Source organism: Phallusia mammillata, chromosome 2, assembly GCF_965637545.1.
Source record: "Phallusia mammillata chromosome 2, kaPhaMamm4.hap1.1, whole genome shotgun sequence".
Classification (NCBI taxonomy): Eukaryota; Metazoa; Chordata; class Ascidiacea; order Phlebobranchia; family Ascidiidae; genus Phallusia; species Phallusia mammillata.
The window spans coordinates 5125460-5147749 of NC_137253.1; the positions used below are offsets into that span (position 1 = coordinate 5125460).

Consider the following 22290-nt stretch of genomic DNA (forward strand, 5'->3'; position numbering starts at 1 on the left):
AAATTTAATACAAAATAGTGGATGTTAAGGAATAAGTGGTTTGTACGTACTAAGTGGCGATATTAGAAGTTGTTTTTTAGTTTACAAAAAGTACATTTTTTAGATAATGCGACAAAAGTTTTGGAGCAGTTTAAAAGTAAAAAAAATTAGAGAAAGAGTATTATCTATGTCACATATATTTTAGTAAAGATGTTCACGGCTGCAGGTTGTGCGCACCCCTAAACAAGACAAAGTAGCTTTGTCTGTCGGTAAACTATCTGGTCAAGTTTTGGACAAATAATTATTTATTGGTAAATTTGAACATGTCTGAAGCACTTGTTAACCAAACAGGTAAAAAAAACAGTGCAATACAGAAAAATATTTAAATAATATGAAATGAAAACGAAACAGCTAAAAATAATGTGTCCCCTGCAGGAAAAAGGGCCCACAATGACACATTAAATCCAATCAGCATTGCAAATGTTGCAGTTGAGGTAAATAAACTTGTGGCCATACTTGATTCTTCAATTGCAGTTTTTATTGCCTTCTTCTTAAACTTGTAAGTTTCCAGTTTTTCCACCAGTTCATGATATGGATCCTTTGCTAATTTCTTTTTTCTTGCTTCAGCATATCTATGAAAGGTAACAAGTTATGATTTTTAACAATTGATTGTCAAAATATTTTTTGTGTGTTTCCGGCCCTTTGTGGTCAACTACGGTCAAAGTCCTCCTTGAAAACTGCTATTTCAATACAAATGGGTTCAATGCACACTCAATGCAAATCTTACTTAAAACCTGCAAACAAATTTGGAAACAAAAACACCTGAATTTTTCTCAAAATATATTGAACAGCAACTAAAGTGAGAAAACTAAAACGTTTGGATTTTGTATGCGAATTTGCAGACAAACACACATTTTTTTGCAAAAAAACATTTAACTTACTCTTGTAGTGCCAGCCTGTACAGTGGAATGAATTGGTTGAGTTCGTCTATCATCATGTATTGAGTTGTATCTGCAGACTCATTGTTGACAATATAAGCGATCATTTCACTGACAAGAAGTTTCACTTCATCCTCGGCCAATGTGTCGTCTTCAATAATCTCATTCTCTAAAAAATTATGTGTCAAAATTATATCAAAATATAATGAAAATGACTTTCATCTTTTTGAGCTGCACTTTTCCACTTATTTGTGAAAATTTTGAAGATGCCAGTTAGGTAAAATATATGTATTCCATGTAAATTTATTGACTGATTCTGTTACTTGAAAACTATTTCCCATTCTTCGTTACTTAAACTTTGTTGTGTGTTTTATTTTACCAAGTCTAGCACATTTTCTAAGTCTATCGTGATACAAATTGATGTGTCTTTGCTTGTACTTCAGGGATATGTAATCTTGTCTTTGAGCAGTCAAATCAAACACGCATATATTGAACACAGTCCTTACAGTTTACATAGTTTGTCCTGATATTGTCGAACCTAAAAAATGGCAACTCTCTGCCAATAAAAGTGGGAAGCAAAGTTTGCATTACGACCACAGAATGTTGTGTCAATAATTGTAAATCTCTTTCAGGTTGACGACATAGTGTACAGCACAACTAACACTACAAAAAAAGAAGTGGCCACAACCAAGCCAAGGTTTAACTTTTCAAGCCAGGAGTGTTTTAACACTAGAATAGCCGTGGTGTTGAAATCAACACCTTTTGAATTTCGATGTGTATTTTTTGCTAGTAAATATAGTTGCTTCAATATGAAACTTTCAGTAGCTTCCTAACTTTGATTAAAGTGTGTGTCTAAATTTTTTTTTAAACACTGTGTTTCGGAATTTTTTTTTACAACCTGTTTTACCTCCAACGGCCGAGGTGACAAAATCGACACCATAATGTTTTAAGTGGAAACCAGTTTTATACTCTTCCTTGTTAACCTGAATGCAGTGGCATAAAAAAACTACGGAGAAACCATGTTTTTATAAACACGTGTTTGTACATCTCATTTACATACTGATCCGCATTTTCTCATAGTTTGTGACGTAGTAGAACTGCTCAAGAAGAAAATACTGTGCAACATTGTTATACTTTGCTGCTAAAATACTAATCGTACAGCTATAACATAGATCTGCTCAGATATAAGATGTCACCGCATAAACTCAGTTGTAGATACACGGCTGCAGAAGTTTTAACAATCCTTCATGAAGATTCCGACACTGATGAAGCGGAAGATTCTCTAGCATGTGAGATTGAGTCTGCGAGTGATGAGAAGTTTTATAGTGAAAGCAGTTCTTCTTCAGATGATGAAAATGATAATGAATGTTCAGTTACATCCCAATACACCGCAAGAAACAGAGATACATGGACCCCTTTACTATCGGCCAGGACAGTACGTTCAAGTCCTCCGAATTTAGTGCAAGTGAGATCAGGTGTCAATCCCAGTGTTCGCTACAAGGCTGGTAGGAGCCATTATGATTACTGGAAATTGTGCGTTGACAATCTTATGTTGGTTAGCACAAAAGCACATACAGTGAGGGAAGCTGTAAGAATTGCACCCATCTTCGTTTTTTTAGGAGGCCTTTATCGCCTTGCAGTATGTTAAAGGTATTTACGGGAAAAGCCCACAAAATTTTGTATTTTGAAAACCGGCCTTTTATACAATATTTTAAAGAGTAAATTTACCAGAGCGTTGTAAATACATGCATGACAAGCCCTATGTTCACTTTATTCATGTTCTGTTGGGGTTAATTCAGTGGTTCTCAAACTTATATGGATCGCGTACCACCTGACAACTTTTTCTATCGCTGCGTACCACCTAAAGTCCTAAATCCTGTTTGAACGGATAGACCAAGAAATAGGCCCATTTCTCAACCTCGCTATAGCATATTAATCAAATTTCAAAGAATGTCCAAATACGAGTTTTGCCCAAACCAGGACAGTTGGGTCAGTTGAGTTGCAATTTTAGATCGGACTTCAATTAGGTATAGCAGAAAGCTACTCGCGTACCACCTGAAAAGTTCCTGCGTACCACTAGTGGTACGCGTACCACTAGTGGTACGCGTACCACAGTTTGAGAACCACTGGGTTAATTAATAAAAAAATATTGAAATTTAATGATGGTGTCGTTTTCGACACCATCAGCTGTTGGAGGTATACATTTTTTTCGGCCGTTCTGGTGTTAAAGAACTTTATTTAAAACATAAACTCTTAGAACAAAAAACTCAAGGTAAAGTTGGCACACAAGATTACCTGTTTCACTCATGTGGCTTCCAAAAGACATTTGTTCCAAATAATCAACAATTATTCCAACACTTACATCTCCAACTCCAGGGTTGACATCTAAAACAACAATTTCAATATTAAACTAGAAGGGTGGCTTTCTGATATACTTCCATTTTATATATTCTATACGATATTTACCAATTTACTATACACATCATTTGATCTACACATATGATTGTTTTTGTAAACAAAAACTAATGGGTCCCCTTACGCATGTTTGTGCGGATTTACGGTAAACAAATGTTGCGGTGATTTTTACATTCTTAAGGACAAATTTTTAGAAAGCATTAACCCAACAATAAAAAAAATTGTTCGTATTCTTTTTGCACTATTATTGTCATGTAATTACAAAAACATTAAAAAAACGTAACAAAGACTTAAATCTAATCTCTTGCTTTGACCCAGATATAGTCCTCCAAGGTCGGGCAATTTTTTTTAGAAAGCTGTAACAGTTGTGTTACAGACACTTTAAATTAAAAAGCAATTTGCTACAAGTGTATACATAACAAATTGTTTTTCATTTAACTTTGTTTCGCAAAATGAGTACCATTGACCTGTAGTAACCTCTCAGGGTGCACACGCCAAACGACTGTTTGACCTTTTGACACCGTTTTCAATAGCACGCCGTCATTCGTGTTCAACAATACTGTTAAGCCTAATTTATACATGCCTTGAGTATTGACTCCTAAATTGATTGTTAAAAAAACGCTATGTTATGAAGAAAGTTCTGAGCTGTGTTTGTAATACCGACTAGTTGACCTTAAGTAACCCGTGATCATGCGGCGGCCAACCTGACAGCGAGCATTTAAAAAAACATTTATTTGGCAAAAAAGTCAAGTTAATTTTTTCATCTTAACTTTTATTAACAAAGTTTTTCTTGACATATACAAAACCGAAGCACGGTTATTAGGCTTAAATCACGTCATAGGTGTAAAACCTTCGCCAAAACTAAAAATGTGAGTGATAACTTAATAAAACGACATAGCATTGCTGTGCAAAACAGCTGATTTCTAATCACTGAAACGATGTCTCGTAAAACGTCTGTCCGACGTCAAGCTGAGCCCTCCCGCTATCGTAAACCAGTGAGTTACTCTCTTGGTACTTCTGCCTACAGTGTCTTTCTTGACCAAACGAGCGTTAGACACATTTACGTTTCGGGGGCCTGTGGGTGAACCTCTGGGTCATACGGGGTCAAAATTCACATGGACCATCTTTAGACCAATATCTGTAATGTGTGTAAAATTGAAAAAGTTTGAACCATTCTTTCTTGACCAAAACGTGGGAACAATAGCCGCGCTAAAAATTTCACGTTTTGGGGTGCTGTGGGTGAACCGAGGGATCAAACGGGGTCAAAATTCACATGGACCATCTTTAGACCAATACCTATTATGTGTGTCAATTTGAAAAAGTTTGAACCATTCTTTCTTGACCAAAACGTGGGAACAAATCCGCGCTAAAAATTTCACGTTTTGGGGGGCTGTGGGTGAACCGAGGGATAAAACGGGGTCAAAATTCACATGGACCATCTTTAGACCAATATCTGTAATATGTGTAAATTTTAAAAAGTTTGAACCATTCTTTCTTGACCAAAACGTGGGAACAAATCTGCGTTAGAAAGAAAAAAAGAAAAAAAAAAAAAGAAAAAAAGAAAAAAGAAAAAAAAAATATAGACAAAAACAATATGTGTCCCCTTCAGGGAAGGGGACCCATAATTTACAACAACAACTTGTGGGGTAGTAAAACATAAACAATAAATTTATTCATTTGACAAGTATTACGCCAAATTCTAAAAAAGGCAGTACTTCATTATAAATCTAAACTTAGGCTTCTATTATTGGGATAAATTCAATGTCTGTATGCAGACCAGCAAAGATATCACACTTATACATAATCACAGTATTTTAGGTATATATTTCAGATACAATATATGGAACTAAGATGGTTTTGCAAGCATTCACATGCAACAAGACTAGGCTATATAAGTCCCACTATTCAAAATTCTAGCATGGCAGTCTTGTTTCAGGATTGTGTGTAACCTAAAGTACTTTAAAGTACTTTTTTTAATAATCGTTTTTGATATTGGACCTTACGCACTGCAAAAAAACTAGGCAATCATTTAGCAGTCATGAAAATAGAAACATTGTAACGACCGCTAGGTGCGCAGCCTGGCCCTGCGCCGTTCGTCACACTAGATAACCCTTTTTGTAAAACGCGCCCGTCCTACAGCCTGTCCTCCAAGACGACCCACTCTTGCATTTGCAACGAATGTTCTTTTTTGGCGATAAAAGGCAACGCTGACGAATAAACCAAGACGACAACGTCAATAGCAACGGCAACGGTTTTTCTGTAACCACAAATAACATACATAAGCCAGACGTACACATTATGACGTCATAGCGACCATCAAACAATAAGCAGTTTTAACAGTACACACAAGGTTTTAAACTAAATCTACATTAATCGGTCATATTTTACATTAGATTACTTCCAAATTACTCATAACAAGTCAAGTTACTGTTAAAATACACATTAACACAAGTTAAACACAAATCAAGCAAAAACATAAAACATACCAACTGTTGGGTAACCAGGGCTTTACTAGCACGCGGCTAGAGGTTCCACAACTGACAATTCAGCATTTTAGCTATTGCTCTTAACATTTACAGTTTCACTATAAACAAAATAGTCACAAGAAATTAGGATAAATTCACTTAAATTGACTGCAAACCTAGCAACTAACGCAGCTCACAAAAACGTGGCGTTCAAAGCACATGCTCTGTCGCGGATGAATATTTCAATACGTCACGAATAAACGAGAACTTAAATCAGCCAAGCGGAACAATTAATTCTCGCTGTAACATACCCCCCGACGATGTGCGAACCCATGAGAACATCTTTACAACACACAAACAGCGAGAAAGGTAAACGTAACGAACAAACAAAACACTTTAAGCCTTCATAATCAAACACAACTTTGCGATCGGTCGTTTGAACGACCCAACGTGCGTTTTAACCAAAGCACTTCTCACAAACCCGGACTTATCCGGGTACGTTTCTACGATTCTTCCGGTAAGCCATTTTCCTCGTGGTGCCGAGTTGTCGACCAACAGGACCAGATCACCAGCGTCGAGGTTCTCTTCGGGAAATTGCCATTTCTGACGCGTCTGTAGCGTCAGCAGGTACTCATTTGTCCATCGGACCCAAAACTGGTCGGCCAAGTACTGGACCTGGCGCCAGTGTCGTCGAACGTAGTTGTCTTCCTTCACAAATACTCCGGGTGGCGAGATATCATGTCGCCCAATCAAAAGCAGGTGGTTCGGTGTCAGAGGCTCTCTGTCGGCAGGATCAAGACTGATGGGAGTCAAGGGCCTCGAGTTTAGGATGAACTCGACCTCAACAAGCAGCGTACTCAGCGTCTCGTCAGAAGGCACTTGCTGTCCCAACAATACATTCAAGATCTTGCGCACCGAACGAATTAGACGTTCCCAGACGCCACCCATGTGACTGGCGGCAGGTGGGTTAAATGACCAGTCAACGCCCCACTGGCGAAGACGTTCTTCGATGTGAGTTTGATTCCATTTTTCAAGAGACTCGCGCAGTATGCGCTCAGCGCCGACGAAGTTCGTTCCATTATCACTGAAAATGCGCCTGGGCTTTCCCCGTCTTCCAATAAACCTTCGGAAAGCGTCAATAAACGAGTCAGTAGAAAGCGAGTGCGCTACTTCCAAATGCACAGCACGCACGGTCATACACGTGAAGATGCAACCGTATCGTTTGACTTCGCTTCTTCCTTGTTTCACGAGTATGGGTCCAAAGTAATCCACACCCACAGACGAAAACGGTGGCTCACCCGGAGTCGTGCGCTCAACAGGTAAGTCGGCCATCATTTGTTTCGAGACTGAAGCATTTCTTCTTCGACAGAACACACAGTTTCCAAGGATTCTTCTTACCGCTACACCACCTCGCACAATCCAATATCTCTGACGAACAATTGCCCAAGTGTGCGACATTCCGGAATGGCAAACATTAGCGTGTGTCTCGCGAATAATCAAAGTAGTAATGTGATGTGCGTTTGGGAGAATCATCGGGTGCTTAATTTCAAAGGGAATCGGTGCCCTTTCCAGGCGGCCACCCACTCGCAACACACCACCAATCAAAACAGGATTGAGTCTATGAAGAGCTTTTGATGGCAGTTTCTTCATGACTTTCTTCTTCCCGGTGCGATCTAAGTCTTCGCACTTGCACAATGCCTCTATTTCGTCAGAAAACTGTCTTCCTTGAACATATTTGACAATCGCTAGCTCAGCACTTTCAAGATCAGCGACAGTCAGTCTTTTGGATAGGTGTTGGTTCTTCTTAGAACGCAGATAGTCAACGAATCGCTGGAGCCAAGCAACTGCCTTCTTTAATTTCTTCCATGAAGAATAGCGACAAATTAAATCATCAAACAAACACTGCTCCTCTGCAACATGCACAGCCAACATTTTCTTCGGTTTCATGTTTAAATATTCCTCGGGAACATCTTTGGTATTCACGGGATTCGTAGGCCAGTGACGTTCATCGCTGCCTAAAAACGAAGGTCCGGTGAACCAACGCTTGTTTTGGAGAAAAGCCTTTACAGTACACCCACGAGATGCGTCATCAGCTGGGTTTAATGCAGTAGGAACATGCTTCCACTGCGACGCGTCGGATCCTTCCTCAATTTTCGCCAGTCGGTTGGCGAAAAAGGTACAAAACCGTTTATTTACGTTGTAAATGGATTGGAGAACTGCAGTTGAATCAGTCCAAAACACGGATCGTCCGATATCCAAGTCAAGTTCCTGCCTTAAAACTTGGTCCATCTTGACAGCAAGAGTAGCTGCGGTCAATTCCAATCTGGGAATAGACACCATCTTCAAAGGCGCAAGACGGGCCTTTCCAGTAACAAAAGAACAATGCACATTGCCTTGTTCATCCATTGTTCGCAAGTATGCGACTGTTCCGTATCCACAGGAAGACGCATCTGCGAAATGATGCAGCTCGTGCGTCTTGACTTCAAGTCCAGTGGTCTGAAAACACCTTTTAATCTTAATTTCTGATAGACCTGGAAGCTCAAAAATCCATGCGTTCCATCTCTTTTCTATATCCGGTGGAACTTCCTGATCCCAGCCATAATTTTCTTTGCAAAGCTCCTGCAAAAGCTTTCGCGCATGTAATATTACAGGCGCAACGAAACCCAGGGGATCGAACAAGGAGCTGACCACGGAAAGTATTCCTCTCCTCGTTACAGGCTTCTTTTTGACCTTTACGTCAAATTCAAACACGTCGGAGCGAAAATTCCACAACACTCCAAGCACACGTTCCATGTGCTTTACATCAACATTTAATATAATGGACTGTACAGATCTATCTTCGGTTGGGACTGACGACAACACACGCTCGCTGTTGCTCACCCATTTTCTGAGCCGAAATCCTCCGAGCTGCAACAATTCACGCAACTCTCCAGCCAATTTGATTGCATCGTCTTCGTTCCTTACGGACTTCAAACAATCGTCCACGTAGAAGTTTTGTTTCACTGTCGAAACCGCTTCAGAACTGAATTTCTCCTTGTTATCTTCAGCAGTTTTCTGCAAACAGTACCCAGCACAGCAAGGAGACGAGGCTGCACCAAATATGTGCACCAGCATCTGGTAATCAACGGGTTCACGCGACAAATCGCCTTCAGGCCACCAAACGAATCTTAGTGCAGATGCATCGATCGGATCAACCTTTACCTGGTGAAACATCGCTTCTACATCGGCGACAAAAGCAACTGGTTCCTGGCGAAATCGGACAAGCGTCCCAAAAAGACTGTTGAGCAAATCTGGGCCTTGCAAAAGCTGGTCATTCAGCGAAATATTATGATATCTGGCGGCGCAGTCAAAAACGACCCTCACCTTTCCAGGTTTCTGCGGGTGTACAACCGGGTGATGCGGCAGGTACCAAACAGCGCCATCTTCCGGCTCCTTGTCGTCGCACTTCAAACGTCTGGCATATCCCTCGTTCAAGTACGTATCCAACGTTTGCTTGTACTTCTCATACAGCTGCGAATCAGTTTCCAATCGCCGTTTCAAGTATGACAAACGCTTCATTGCCATAGCACGATTATTTGGCAAGTTTGGAGCACCTGGTCTCCATGGCATTCGCAGTTGGTAGTGTCCGTCATGACACTTCACTGAGCTTTCCATCTGTTTCAATGCGTACCTGTCTTCTTTCGACAGTGTCGTTCCGGGTGACAACGCGGTTTGCCCAAAGTCGCTTTCCCACATGCATTTTATCTGTTGGTGCAACGTTTCGTCCTGCGAGGTTACAAAATTCACCCGTATCTGTGAACTTCTTGAACCATTACTACGACATGGACCTACAAGCGACCAACCGAGCATAGAACGCACGGCACTTGGCTCCTTTCTTCCGCCTCTTCGTTCATCATTTATCCAGAACACCTCGGGAACGTTCGCTCCAATCAGCAACATGACTTCCCCATGGGGCAAGACAGGAAACTCTAAATTTCGCAAGTGAGGCCATCGCCAAAGCGACCCTTCCGGTATTCTGTTTGGGGAGACTGGCAAACTGTCCACGCTCAAAACGTCGTTTAATCGTACGGATTGCTTCCCGTCGAGCGACGCCACCGTTAAATCGACGGCCAAACCCTCTCTTCTCTGTGACCTATCACTGACAGTGGTCAAGGAGTACGTTGTCTTTCTCCCCCCGACGTCCAGCTGCTCGATCAGTCGTTTGTCACACAAGGTTGTAGTCGATCCTTGATCCAAAAAGGCGTAAGTTTCCAGCTTTCTACCATTACTGGCCGTAACCTTTACCGGCACTATGTTAAGGTACACACTCTCTGCATGAGTGCTCATGCAAGTCCAGGTGACAGTTGCATTTGATGATGACGGTTTCTCTTCTGAGGCCTGCGTAGACGCTTCGCGTACGGGTGCAGTTGAAGAAGTCTTCCATTCTGTCCAGTGCAGAAGGTTGTGATGCTTTCCACGGCATCCGCCGATGGTGCAAGAGTTTGGTAAACTACATGTTCTTGCTATATGACCCTTTACAAAGCAATTGTCACACAGCCGAACTTGACGCAGAAACTTTCTTCGCTCTACGAAGGTTTTCCGTTTGAACACGTCGCAATTGCCAAGGTCGTGTGATTTACTGCACAAAGGACATCCCTGCTTCTGAGGACTTCTAGGTTCAGCCTTACGCTCGTTTCCCGGAGCAACCGATGTCGCATGAGTCGATGCTCTTGTCCTCGTCGTAGGAGATTTGCTGCGCCTTTTCTGCGTATCTCTGTCCTTCCGAGGACCCAACACTCGACCAAACATCGTGGTTCCAATGTACGCTTCTTTCTTAACGAATTCAACAAGGTGACAGAAACGAGGCTCTTCCCTATTCCTTTCAATTTTAGCAGCATGTCTTCTCCATTGACTTTGCAGTGCAAACGGCAATCGCTTTATTATATTCAGCATATTTTCAAAATTGTTGATGTCTGCGAAGTATCCCAGATGAGTCAGGGTCACCAGACACTCTTCTAATGCCTGTGCTAGCTCTATCAATCCGTCAGTATCATCGGATTTCAGATAAGGCCAGTGACTTAGCTTATCCACGTATGCACGTGCGATAATGATAGGACGTCCGTAACGCTCTAATAACAACTCTCGAGCCCTTCGGTAACCTTCCGGAGAGTCAAGGCCAATGCAAAAGGCAATCATTGCATGTGCTTCTTTTCGACAGTATTGGATCAGATAATTAAGCTTCACACTGTCGCTGTCTACCCGCCGACCAATATTTTCGTCAAAGCTTATCATGAAACGCGTGTACATTAGCGGATCACCATCAAAATACAATAGCTGTGGCCTGGGAAGCTCCATCCCTGCCTTTAAGACTGCAGCAACACGACACAGGTCACTCACCTCCGGCTCATGATTCAGTGCTTCCGTTTTTGGTTTAGGTTCGCAACGCGAGGAGGACGGAATGTCCGTTACCTGCGCTTCTGAACTGCTTCTGTTAATAATGCTGGAGTCTGATGCTTGCTTTTCCTCTTTTACTACTTCGGGTTTGGTCTCAGGTGAGAAGAGGACTGGTAATTCAACTTGCTTCTCTGGCTGAAATCCAGCGAAACATGATCCCGATGAAGACGTTCTTTCCCATAACTCAGCTGCCACTGTGGCAGCCTTTATTTTATGGTCAGCTTCCAGAAGTTTTAACTGATTTTCTGTTTCCATCCTTTTTTGCAGAAACTCCTTTTCCAACAGCGCGACTTCCTTATTTACCAGCGCCTCAGTACGTCTGCAACTCGACCTCGAACTTGTATGTGAACCAATTCTACTTCTAGAACCAAAATCGCTGACAGACGGTTCCTTGCTCGAGTGTTCAGGCGGTTTGGAACGCCTTACTTCCTCTAACCATTCTTCTGTGCGCGCATCAAATTCTTGCTTGCCACTTCGCAAACTTGAGAGCGCAGCATTAATTTTTCTTCTATCTTTTTTCTTTTTTACAAAATCCAGTCGTGTTGTGTGTTTGCCAACACATTCGTCGTACAAAACATCAATGGATGAAGTCTTCTCTTTTAACTGTTGCACATTCGAGGAATCAATCATAATTTCCTCTGCATCTTGATATGCCAAGTTCAGTCGTTTAACTAAATTGTCAAGAGTGTGTTGAGATTCAACCATCTTGATAGCTCTACCAACGATGTTAGAAAGTTCGAAGTTGAAAACCTTTATTTTCAACGAGTTGAAAAACTTTATTTTTCAGAGGCTTCCGTAGATTGAACACTTTGTTTTCAATCAGTTGAAAAACTTTATTTTTCATCAGTTTTTCCGTAAGTTGAAAAACTTTATTTTTCAACGATTTCCGTAGGTTGAACACTTTGTGTTCCAAAGTTGAAAAACTTTATTTTTCAACAGTTTTTCCGTAAGTTGAAAAACTTTAATGTAACGACCGCTAGGTGCGCAGCCTGGCCCTGCGCCGTTCGTCACACTAGATAACCCTTTTTGTAAAACGCGCCCGTCCTACAGCCTGTCCTCCAAGACGACCCACTCTTGCATTTGCAACGAATGTTCTTTTTTGGCGATAAAAGGCAACGCTGACGAATAAACCAAGACGACAACGTCAATAGCAACGGCAACGGTTTTTCTGTAACCACAAATAACATACATAAGCCAGACGTACACATTATGACGTCATAGCGACCATCAAACAATAAGCAGTTTTAACAGTACACACAAGGTTTTAAACTAAATCTACATTAATCGGTCATATTTTACATTAGATTACTTCCAAATTACTCATAACAAGTCAAGTTACTGTTAAAATACACATTAACACAAGTTAAACACAAATCAAGCAAAAACATAAAACATACCAACTGTTGGGTAACCAGGGCTTTACTAGCACGCGGCTAGAGGTTCCACAACTGACAATTCAGCATTTTAGCTATTGCTCTTAACATTTACAGTTTCACTATAAACAAAATAGTCACAAGAAATTAGGATAAATTCACTTAAATTGACTGCAAACCTAGCAACTAACGCAGCTCACAAAAACGTGGCGTTCAAAGCACATGCTCTGTCGCGGATGAATATTTCAATACGTCACGAATAAACGAGAACTTAAATCAGCCAAGCGGAACAATTAATTCTCGCTGTAACAAACATACTTGTGGCTTCAATTGCTCTTTCCACCACGCTACGGGAAAATCCAAGTTTCTGAACTTTTGTTATCAGACCACTGAATTCATCACTCAGTTCTTCTTTTTGCGAATTCCTACGAACAAAAACGAAAAGTTCCAAAACAGTTAAATGCATATTCAGTTTAATTGCATACTGAACCCAAACTTGGGTTCACAGTTGGTTAAGAAAATGTTCTAGTTGATTGCATTTTTTTTTCAATAGTTACATAACAAACTTTGCAAATTGTTTGTTAACAAGAATGGTTGCTACTAGGAAACAAGAAACACTACCACATGTTTATATACCTAGACTTTTCCACTTCATCTAGAACCATTTCCTGTTCAACAGCAATGTCAACCAGTTCACTGACAACACTGAAAACAACTTCAACATCAGATGGACAGGCCTTCTCATCAGTTGAGAACCTTTTTTAATGTATATTATAGTGCAACTTAGTGCAACATGTGTTTGTAATTTAAAACTTCATTATTCACTTTGTGTCATGTGCCAAACCATATTTTTCTATGAGGTTTTGTTTTCAAAATTACAAATATTACCTGGGAATCGGGTTCAGTGGCACCATAGGTTTTTCTTCTGCTGGTATTTCAAATTTCTGCTCCTGACTCTTTTTCATGTATTCTTTACTGAGTTGTTTTTTCAGTTCAGCTGGCGTAATTTTGACGAGTTTTGTCTTTGATTCACTGCTGTCATTTTCATTAGTTTTATTCACTACAGGTGAAGACTGGGGCTTTGAAAAGGATGGCAGGCTGAATGGGGATGAAACATCATATGGCCCTTTGTAATTGTAAATGTCGATAGTGGAATAATCACTTGAACTCATAGAATCCCCCTGAGCAAAAGGATTGAATCCAACTTCACGTAACAAAGTGTTCTCACTTGTTTCTTTAGATGTGGTTGGTATATCATCAGCAGTATCAGCATTTATTTCATCTAAAGATGTTTTGGACTTTTGAGTTACGTTGGATGGCATAACATCTTCATGCTCCGTTTCATTTGCACTTTTATGGGAAGGAATTTTATTGTCTTTTGCCAGACTTCCACTCACTAAAAATGGATCCGAAAGTATGTGCAAAGGTTGGGTTGAATTTGAGACAAAATTTTCAGAACTATTAGACTTGATTTCATCTGAGGGAAGCAATGAAAAACTGTGATTTTCATAACCATTCTTTTCCTTACTGGGTAAGTCATCAAGCAGTAACTCTTGCACAATAACTGAAGGATCACTTAGCAGAGTATATGAGTGAATCGATTCACTGTCTGCATCGCAGCTTTCAGGGCAAGAAGAATCTCCAGATTTAGTGTTTTCTTCAAAAGGAACAATTTTACTGCGTAAGTGTTCAATTTCATCTGCCTCAGTGACTTCATGAGGATTAGAGTTTGGTGCTGAAACTAGGTCAGAATTCTGGCTTTTGTGCAATTCAAGCGACACTGAATGAAGGATTTCATCACTGGCTTGTGTCTCATCTTGAGCGTGAAATGGTTGATGATCAAAAACAGTCATATGAACTGTTGGGTCAGAAATATATGGTTGAGAGTCTGTCTGATCAGGGGTTGAAGGTATTATTGGCAAGCTTTGGCCTTTATTTTCATTTATTTTTAAACCCCTTACTGCGGGGAAATTTAAAGAATGGGTTTTAGGTAAGTCATCCATATTGGACACAGTGTCAAATTGATTAACAACAACATCATTTTGTCTAGCTGTGGAGTTTGTTTTTATGTCAGTTGGCTTGTTTTCTTCTTTTGCAGGGTCTTCAAAAGGTGACAATGGCTTTCTGCCTTTAGTAAGGCTTGACGACACAGTTTGATCTTGCAGTACTGTGGTGTCATCATTTTCTTTTTTGCCACTAAGATGTTTCGGCAAAGAATAAAATTTATGACTTTGAACGACTGGCCGAGGCATAGAAATCAAACTGGAACTGGATGTAACACAGTTGTCCTGCAGCAATGACTTCTTATAATGGGAAGCTCTGATCTTTGCAGAGGTCGAAGAATCGGATATGGGTGCAACAGAAATTTGTGGTGGTGTATGATGAGCGATCGGGTTGTTCGTGATATTTATCACAAAATCTTGTTCACAGTTTTCGCTGCATGAACTCATGTTATTATCTAAAAAAAAAACATATATTTATTGCAAATGATGGCACATGCATTTGATAAAACATTTGGTGGAAAGCATGTTATCTAAAACTATATTAAGGTTTAGTACATTTTTCACAAAACAGTCATGAAAGACCACATTGCTTAGAACAATGGTTCCCAGGATAGTAGTTTCTCCCAAGAGAGTTTTAAAACTACAGAGGAGGAGATTACTTTAATTTTTACATGTGGTTTGTATATAGACACTTAAGCTCTGGGAATATAACCTGAAAAGTTGATAAAAGACCTAATTTTAAATGATCTTTGTATGATTTAGCTATGTAGTATTTTAGGGAGGAATGAAAATGTTTTGACTTGTTAAGGGGTGTTCATCAAAATAGGTTACAATCTATAATCCAAATAAAGTAGAAAAGTTGCAACAGTAATTTCTAACCAAATGTACACTTCTTTCAAATCATTACCTTTTTTGTTTTGCTGTGGGTTTTCAAGATATTCAACCACTTTATTGATATTTTCATCAGTAATGAATGGACTGACATCTAAAACAAAATAAATACAGTAAAAAAATTACATGTGGATAGATACCTGCAAATAAGAACTTTAAATAACCTACCAGCTGTAATATAGCCGTTTATAATGATATTCTTTGAGCGAATAGCCATATTAAACATGCAAATCATTTAAAAAAAGTCTTTACAAGAGAAAAAGAGATATCTACCATGGTTCACGCTTTGTTTCATAATTTTAAAAACAAAAAGATTTACTGTAGAAATAAACCGATTGTCAGCCAAATTGAATATTGACACTAATATTTGGCATTTCACATCCCATATTGGCCTTTTTGTCACCAGACAGCACAAAATAGCCAATTTATAACTAGCTTTCTGCTTGGCATAACTGTTAAATTTTGGCCAGTCACTGGTCAGTTTTACAGAAAATCAATGACAAAAGCTTTAATGCTTTGATGTGGCTTATTGTGTTTTTACACAGTTACTTTTGTTAATATGCAAGCAAAGCATGACGTTGGAATTTTAATTTTGGGGTACTCTTTCTAAAGTCAACTCCAGTTGACATTTAAAACAATGTATCTCAATGGTTTATTGTTGATTGTGCACAAGTGTAGGTGATTTAGTGCAAATAAAATAGTGGCCTTAAATATAAAAAAGATATCTATCTGTCTTAACTTACTGCTTTTCATTATCGCTTGCCTCACTTCACTATTAGAATAGCCCAAAATTTGCAGTTGCATCACCATTTGATCAAATGAGTTTGCAAGTGTTTCGTCTTTGGTCTGTGGGGCTTCAGAAGCTTTCCTGTGAAAGACATAGAAGTTAAAAGGAAAGCTTATTATCTAATTGTGACTATGTTAAAGTATGAAAACAGTATTGTTTTGTTAAAATGTAATTCAAGTTCCATGTAAACAGTAAACACCTTCAATACATTTAAGATGAACATAAATTCATAACTGGGATCAGCCCTGAAGGGTCTATGCCAGGGGTGTCCAAATGTGGCACGCAGAGCATTAGAATCTGGCACTCAATCTTTTTCCAGCATTTTAATGGTAAACTTTATGATTTCTCACCCAACCAACTTTTTTGTGTATTTTCTAAATTTCACAAACAAGTTTACTTGCATTGACATTTTTGCTTGACGAGTCCTTTTAAGGTTTTATACATATTGGTTGAATATTCGGAAATAACGCGATTCGTTTAATAAGTTAGCAAGAATTGACAAGCTTCTGTTTTGTCTTGGAAAACTGTGTAACGGTAAAAAAACTTAACCTACGCAAGAAGAGCTGCAGCCCTTGGGCTACAAACTGTAGTGAAGATTTGGACGCGTAGGGCAGCCCCCAATAGTTACCCGGTAAAATATCCCGTGTTTACAAACAAATACCAAACGTTGGCACGCGAGTATATTTGAAAACCAAAATTGGCAAGGCAGTGTTTTCCAGGTGGACACCCCTGGTCGATGCAGACCAGCGATAACGGCACACTCATATATAAATTACAGTATGCCGGGCCCATTGGATACGGCATACAGAATCAGTCAGGCACCAAGCATTTACCACCATATAGCAAGGCGTAAGCTAGAAAAATCTGGCCGCGGTGGAATCTAAACCAGGGGTTCTTAACCTGGGGTGCACGCACCCCCAAGGGGTGCGAGAACTGTTCCTAGGGGGTGCGGGGATGCTGAATCATTAAGGTTGGTTAGGTCTATTCTATTTAAGCAATTACAGAAGGGGGAGCGAAAATTGGTTAGTGATTTGAAAGGGGGTGCGAAAATTGGTTGGTGATTTGAAAGGGGTGCAGCAAGGAAAAAAGGTTAAGAACCACTGATCTAAACCCACAAACAGTGCTTGTCATTCAACTTTGGGCCGATTCTCCACTGAGCCTGCATAGCTCAGTTGGTAGAGCGAGAAAGACTCCTGTCATTGGTTTGAATCCCACAGCAGGTTATATTTTTCTAGCCTACACCTTGCCATATTGTGGTGAATGCTTGGTGAAAGGCTGCTTTAGTATGGCGCCTTTAATGGGCCTGATGCACACTCAATACATTTACTTTAATCCATGCTGGATGCATTAACATTTGTTACACATTCCAAAACAGTGCTGGTGCCTTCTCAAGTCCTATAAATGCAACTTCGCAACAGAGCGTTTAAGTTCAAAATGTTAAGTTAAAAAATAACACAAATTGGTATACTGTGTTTGGAAGCACCTAATGTTAACTAGTTTAGCGGCTATTAACCTTTTTATTATTGTTACCCGGGGGTAATGAACAACCAAATAAACTTAAATAAAAAAAAATCTTAAAAAAAACTAGAACGTTCAACAATGAGATCAAGGAAAGTGGAACCGGAACTACTTAGTGATTATTTAAATTTAACCCACTTCAAAAAGTAAGATTGTTTTAAAGGTAATGTTACCTGTCAGTTCCGCATTCAATTAACTGTGCTTTGTCTGGTACAATAGGATCTGGTTTTTGTGTAGAAACAGATGAAAGCTGATCTTGTAGCGATTTTGAATTTCCTTCACCGGACTCAGTTTCCACATTTTTGCAAGTGGTTTTACTTTCTGAAAAACATAACACATTTGTTTACATTATTGGCAGAAAACAATATCAGACACAACATATTATTTAGAGTTAATTGTTTTTGCAACAATAGGTCAATAGAACAAGACATGTTCACACATTTTGTGTAATATTTTAACCATTCAAAAATATAAACAAACAAAAAGTTGTGTTAAAAAAAACTTTCTAAAATTATGTTCCGACATCACCAAAAATTTAAAACTGTGGCAGTTTTTTTAGTTTTATAAGTCCCTGTTGTGTCAAAAAATTGGTACATCTTCATGTTATGACAGATTTGATAACACACTGCCCACTTTTGAGTAGGCAGAATAAAGAACATCTTAATCATTATGACATCACAGATTGTGACGTACATCTCGTATAAATAGACTGTTCTCATATTAATACAAAACACATCAAAAACGCGATTGAAGTAAAATTAGTTTGAATGGTATGTGTGCTAAAAGCAAGACCTGATCAGTAGCATAGGTTGTTAGAAATGTTTTTTGCTAGTTTAACAGCCATTTGAAATACTGGCAAATATGAAGACACTACCATAAAAAAGGTAACTAACTTTTGGTAGTTAGGTTGTAACAGACACCAAACAATATTTTTATGTGGATGTTTATTGCCTTTTTCGATATAATTCTGATTTAATTTCTTATTCTTATTTTATTCCTGAAAACTGGAATATAAGTAATGAAAAATGCACCAAGAAAAATAGTAAATACATGCTTAAAGAATATGGCACACAAATTCAGACCATATCTTTTTTCTATGCTTTGTATCTGTTGGCAACCAACAACCTACTACCTTTTTGTTGCTTTTAAATTTAACTTCAATTTTCCAACACACTTAAATATATAATGAGGTGGAAAATGTGACAAAAAAGCGAATGTTGTAAATACATGCAGAAGCATTAAGTGACATTAATCAATCATTCAGTTTATTTTGTTTGCAGCGCACAGAATGAACGTAATAATAATTCACAAAATACAGAAGATTAAAATAAGTCATGTAAATAATCCTTGGTGGTCAACACTCAACATGCCAAAAAGCCAGTCTGCAGAGTGTGGCAGCTGCACGCGCGATTTTGTTTTTGAAAAAAAATTTTGCACGCCAAGTTTTGGGGTTTGCACCCGAAAATTTTGCACCAAAGGCATTTAATTGGGCTGTCTTGACCTCTTTTACTTGCTTTGCGCCTGCTGAAATTGGTCTTGCACGCGAACTTACGGGTCGTGCACGCGCGCACGCGGGACATGTAGGTCCTGCACGCACGAGATCTCGTCGGGAACTGCCATGTTCTGCAGACTGGCCAAAAAGCACCTAATTTTTACCTTCAAAAGTAACTTCATTTTGAAAAGATAGAAACTCGAACAGTCTGTTGACATTGAAGTCATTTAACTGAGGACCAACATCTGAAAACAAAAATCACAGATAATGAAAAACAATTGAATTTTATCAAAATTAAATGGAAGTAAAAGTTACAACATTAAACTTTTTGGACTAATGTATAAACGTAGGTGCATGGGTTAATGACGCCATAAAGTTATAAAACTATGCCAGAACATAGTTGAGCTCATATGATGACGTCATGCAAAATTTTAAGTATTTGTGACGTCATTAACGCTGTTTAAAACACAAAGAATTTGACGTCACTCATCCTCCGCCTTGCAAAATACACTAATATGTTAAAAAAACGTAATGAAAATGTGATTACAACAGAAACTAGGTGCACTCACTTGCTTCTTTTATCGCTTCCACAAGTTGATGGCGAGAATACCCAAACGGAATAAAATATTGCAACAAGTCGTCGTAAATTGCAATTAATTCTTTGTCGTCATTTCCTTCATCGGTTGGTAAACGAACATGTGAAGTCATGATTAATAACAATTCAACACTTTAGATTTAAAACTTCTACATTTTTGCTTTCAAAATGTTTCAAAACCCTCGCAAAACTTTAAACGCGCAGCAATTGCAGTAGTGCAAGTAAGTTCCTCTTTTTCAGCAACAAAAATCCTGAATCATGATTATAACTTGTAAACACCGGGGTCAAAGTTGACAAAGTTTGCTGAATCATAAATTTTAAAAACAAAACTTTTACAAAACTCCAAGGAAATAAGAATAGTTAACTTTGTTTACAATATTTAGCAATCAATAAAATTTAAAAATGCAATAACGATTTAAAATGGCGCCTTGGGCGACTAAATACAACACATACAAGTGCGCATGTGCAGTAACTTAGCAGGCGACATCGTTTGCTACATGAAATTGTTAATTTCAACAAAAAACTGCAATGTATCTAAAATCGTTTCCTATCGCCTTGTTGGCCCCTACATGGCTATGCAATAATTTATACCACGTGTCAGCTCAAATGAGTTCATATGCTTTGAATAACAAAATGGAGGTCGGTTGAGTTGGTGATTAAATGGTTTGTGTTTGTGCGATGTTTGTGCTGTGCGATAAAACTGTCATATTCTCAGAAAATATTGGTATGTTTGAATGTTGCAAAGTCAAACGCAAATAGTTTTTTTACTTGTAAATACTCAGCATCTGGTATAAAACGACCAATTTTAGAAAACATTCTCCTGGAGTACGCCTGCAATGACAGTTTGAAACATAATAATATACTCTAAAGTGTTTGAAGAGCACAAACATGCATTATGTTTATCGAAGAATGTGGAAAAGAATCAAGGTATGATTTCAAAATGTGTTCAAGCTTCCTGTATGATTTGTCATTTTTTTGTAGCAAGTCAAGGCAGTTTCGATTTGAAAACAATTCCAAATTCCAAATTTATCTTTTCTGATAAGAAACAGTAACGCACCATATTACAATCTTTCTTTGAGGTCATTTATCTTTCAAGAATATTTTTGGACTTATAATTTTGCAATATATTTTAGCCTTAAAGTTTGAAACTTATTTCTTTAAGGGGCAGAATCATATTTATAAAAATGGTTTTGTTTTGTCGTGAGGTGATGCTACGCACATCATAAATGAAAATAAAGTTCGTCACTCATTCCAGTGGGCGATTAGGCTGCAGTTCATTCTAGAAAAGCAGCGATCCAGTTAGCTGTTGTGCTGTATAGTTGTCACTTTGAATGGAAGAAGAGGACCTACCGCAAGAGCTAGAGCAAGTTTGCTTCATCAAAAGCCAACAAACAACAAGTGCGTTACTGTGAGTATAATATGGAATACATTTTGTTTGCAAAGCATTAAATGAAAACTGGAAAAATCTGCTTTTTGTCATCTAAACTGGTTGGACATTGTTTTAAAAGCTCTTGTATAGGAAGGGATTGCAAAAAAGACACCAAAACAAAATGATTTACAGAAATGCAGTTTTTGTTCAATGTTTTTGTCTTAAGACTTTTTTAATTTAAACTTCAAATGTAAATGCAAAAAAATAGTACGACTGGGCAAAATAAATAAAAATCGAAAATGAATTATTGTGCTATATGGTAAATAATTAGGACCGTTTAAAATTTATTCCAGATTTTCACCATTCAACTTTGCCAATACTAATATGTTTGATTTAAATAGCCTATATAAGTGTGCTGTTGCTAAAAGAAAAATAGTTGTTGTAGAATTTGAAACAATAAGTAATTTTTTTAACGTTAAACCCTTTTTGTTTCGAGGAAACCATGTTAAGGTGTATGAGTTTAGTTTTGCTCGACTGGAATTTAAAGTTGCAAATAACAACAAAATTGAATCGGTCTTTCTAAATAAAACACAAAACATTGTTATAGGTGTTACGTGTGATGTAGAGAACTTACATTTTTGTAGTGTCTTTAATTCAGTTTGACCCGCAAAAAATATGTAAGAAAGAGAATATGTTGGCCGTCTTTTATTTTCCATGTTTTAGTAAAAATCGCAGTGGTTAATTAAAGAATGACTATAACAATTGGGACAAAAAACTTTTTTCGACACTTAAAAAGTACAACAGAAAAATAAAATCAAGTTTTAAACCAAGTGTTTCAGCTTGGCATGCTAATATTTTCTCTTTTACGGAAAATTTCGGGGTTACTTGCCGGTGCCGATAGGGGTTGGTTGTAAATTTATCTTGGGTAATTACCGTAGTACATGACAGTACTTTAAAAACAAAATGTATTGCTTATGGTGCTATCAACCTAATAAATACGAATAGCATATAGCTTAGAACGTTTAATCCCCT

The 22290-nt window shown here is 38.4% G+C and overlaps 1 protein-coding gene across 1 annotated transcript in view; it reads right to left on the bottom strand.

The window, feature by feature from the left end:
* LOC145214694 (uncharacterized) overlaps positions 1-20131 on the bottom strand; it is a 35058-nt gene extending 14927 nt beyond the window's left edge. Inside the window, exons 1-11 of the mRNA XM_080083277.1 lie at positions 19864-20131; positions 19459-19539; positions 17976-18123; positions 16241-16365; positions 15514-15591; positions 13492-15061; positions 13240-13359; positions 12922-13028; positions 3213-3302; positions 921-1086; positions 496-611 (exon numbers count right to left, since the gene is read on the bottom strand). Coding sequence (XP_079939403.1) covers positions 496-611; positions 921-1086; positions 3213-3302; positions 12922-13028; positions 13240-13359; positions 13492-15061; positions 15514-15591; positions 16241-16365; positions 17976-18123; positions 19459-19539; positions 19864-20002 — 2740 coding nt within the window. The 5' untranslated portion in view covers positions 20003-20131. The remainder of the gene's footprint in view (positions 1-495; positions 612-920; positions 1087-3212; positions 3303-12921; positions 13029-13239; positions 13360-13491; positions 15062-15513; positions 15592-16240; positions 16366-17975; positions 18124-19458; positions 19540-19863) is intronic.
* Positions 20132-22290: the final 2159 nt, after the last annotated feature.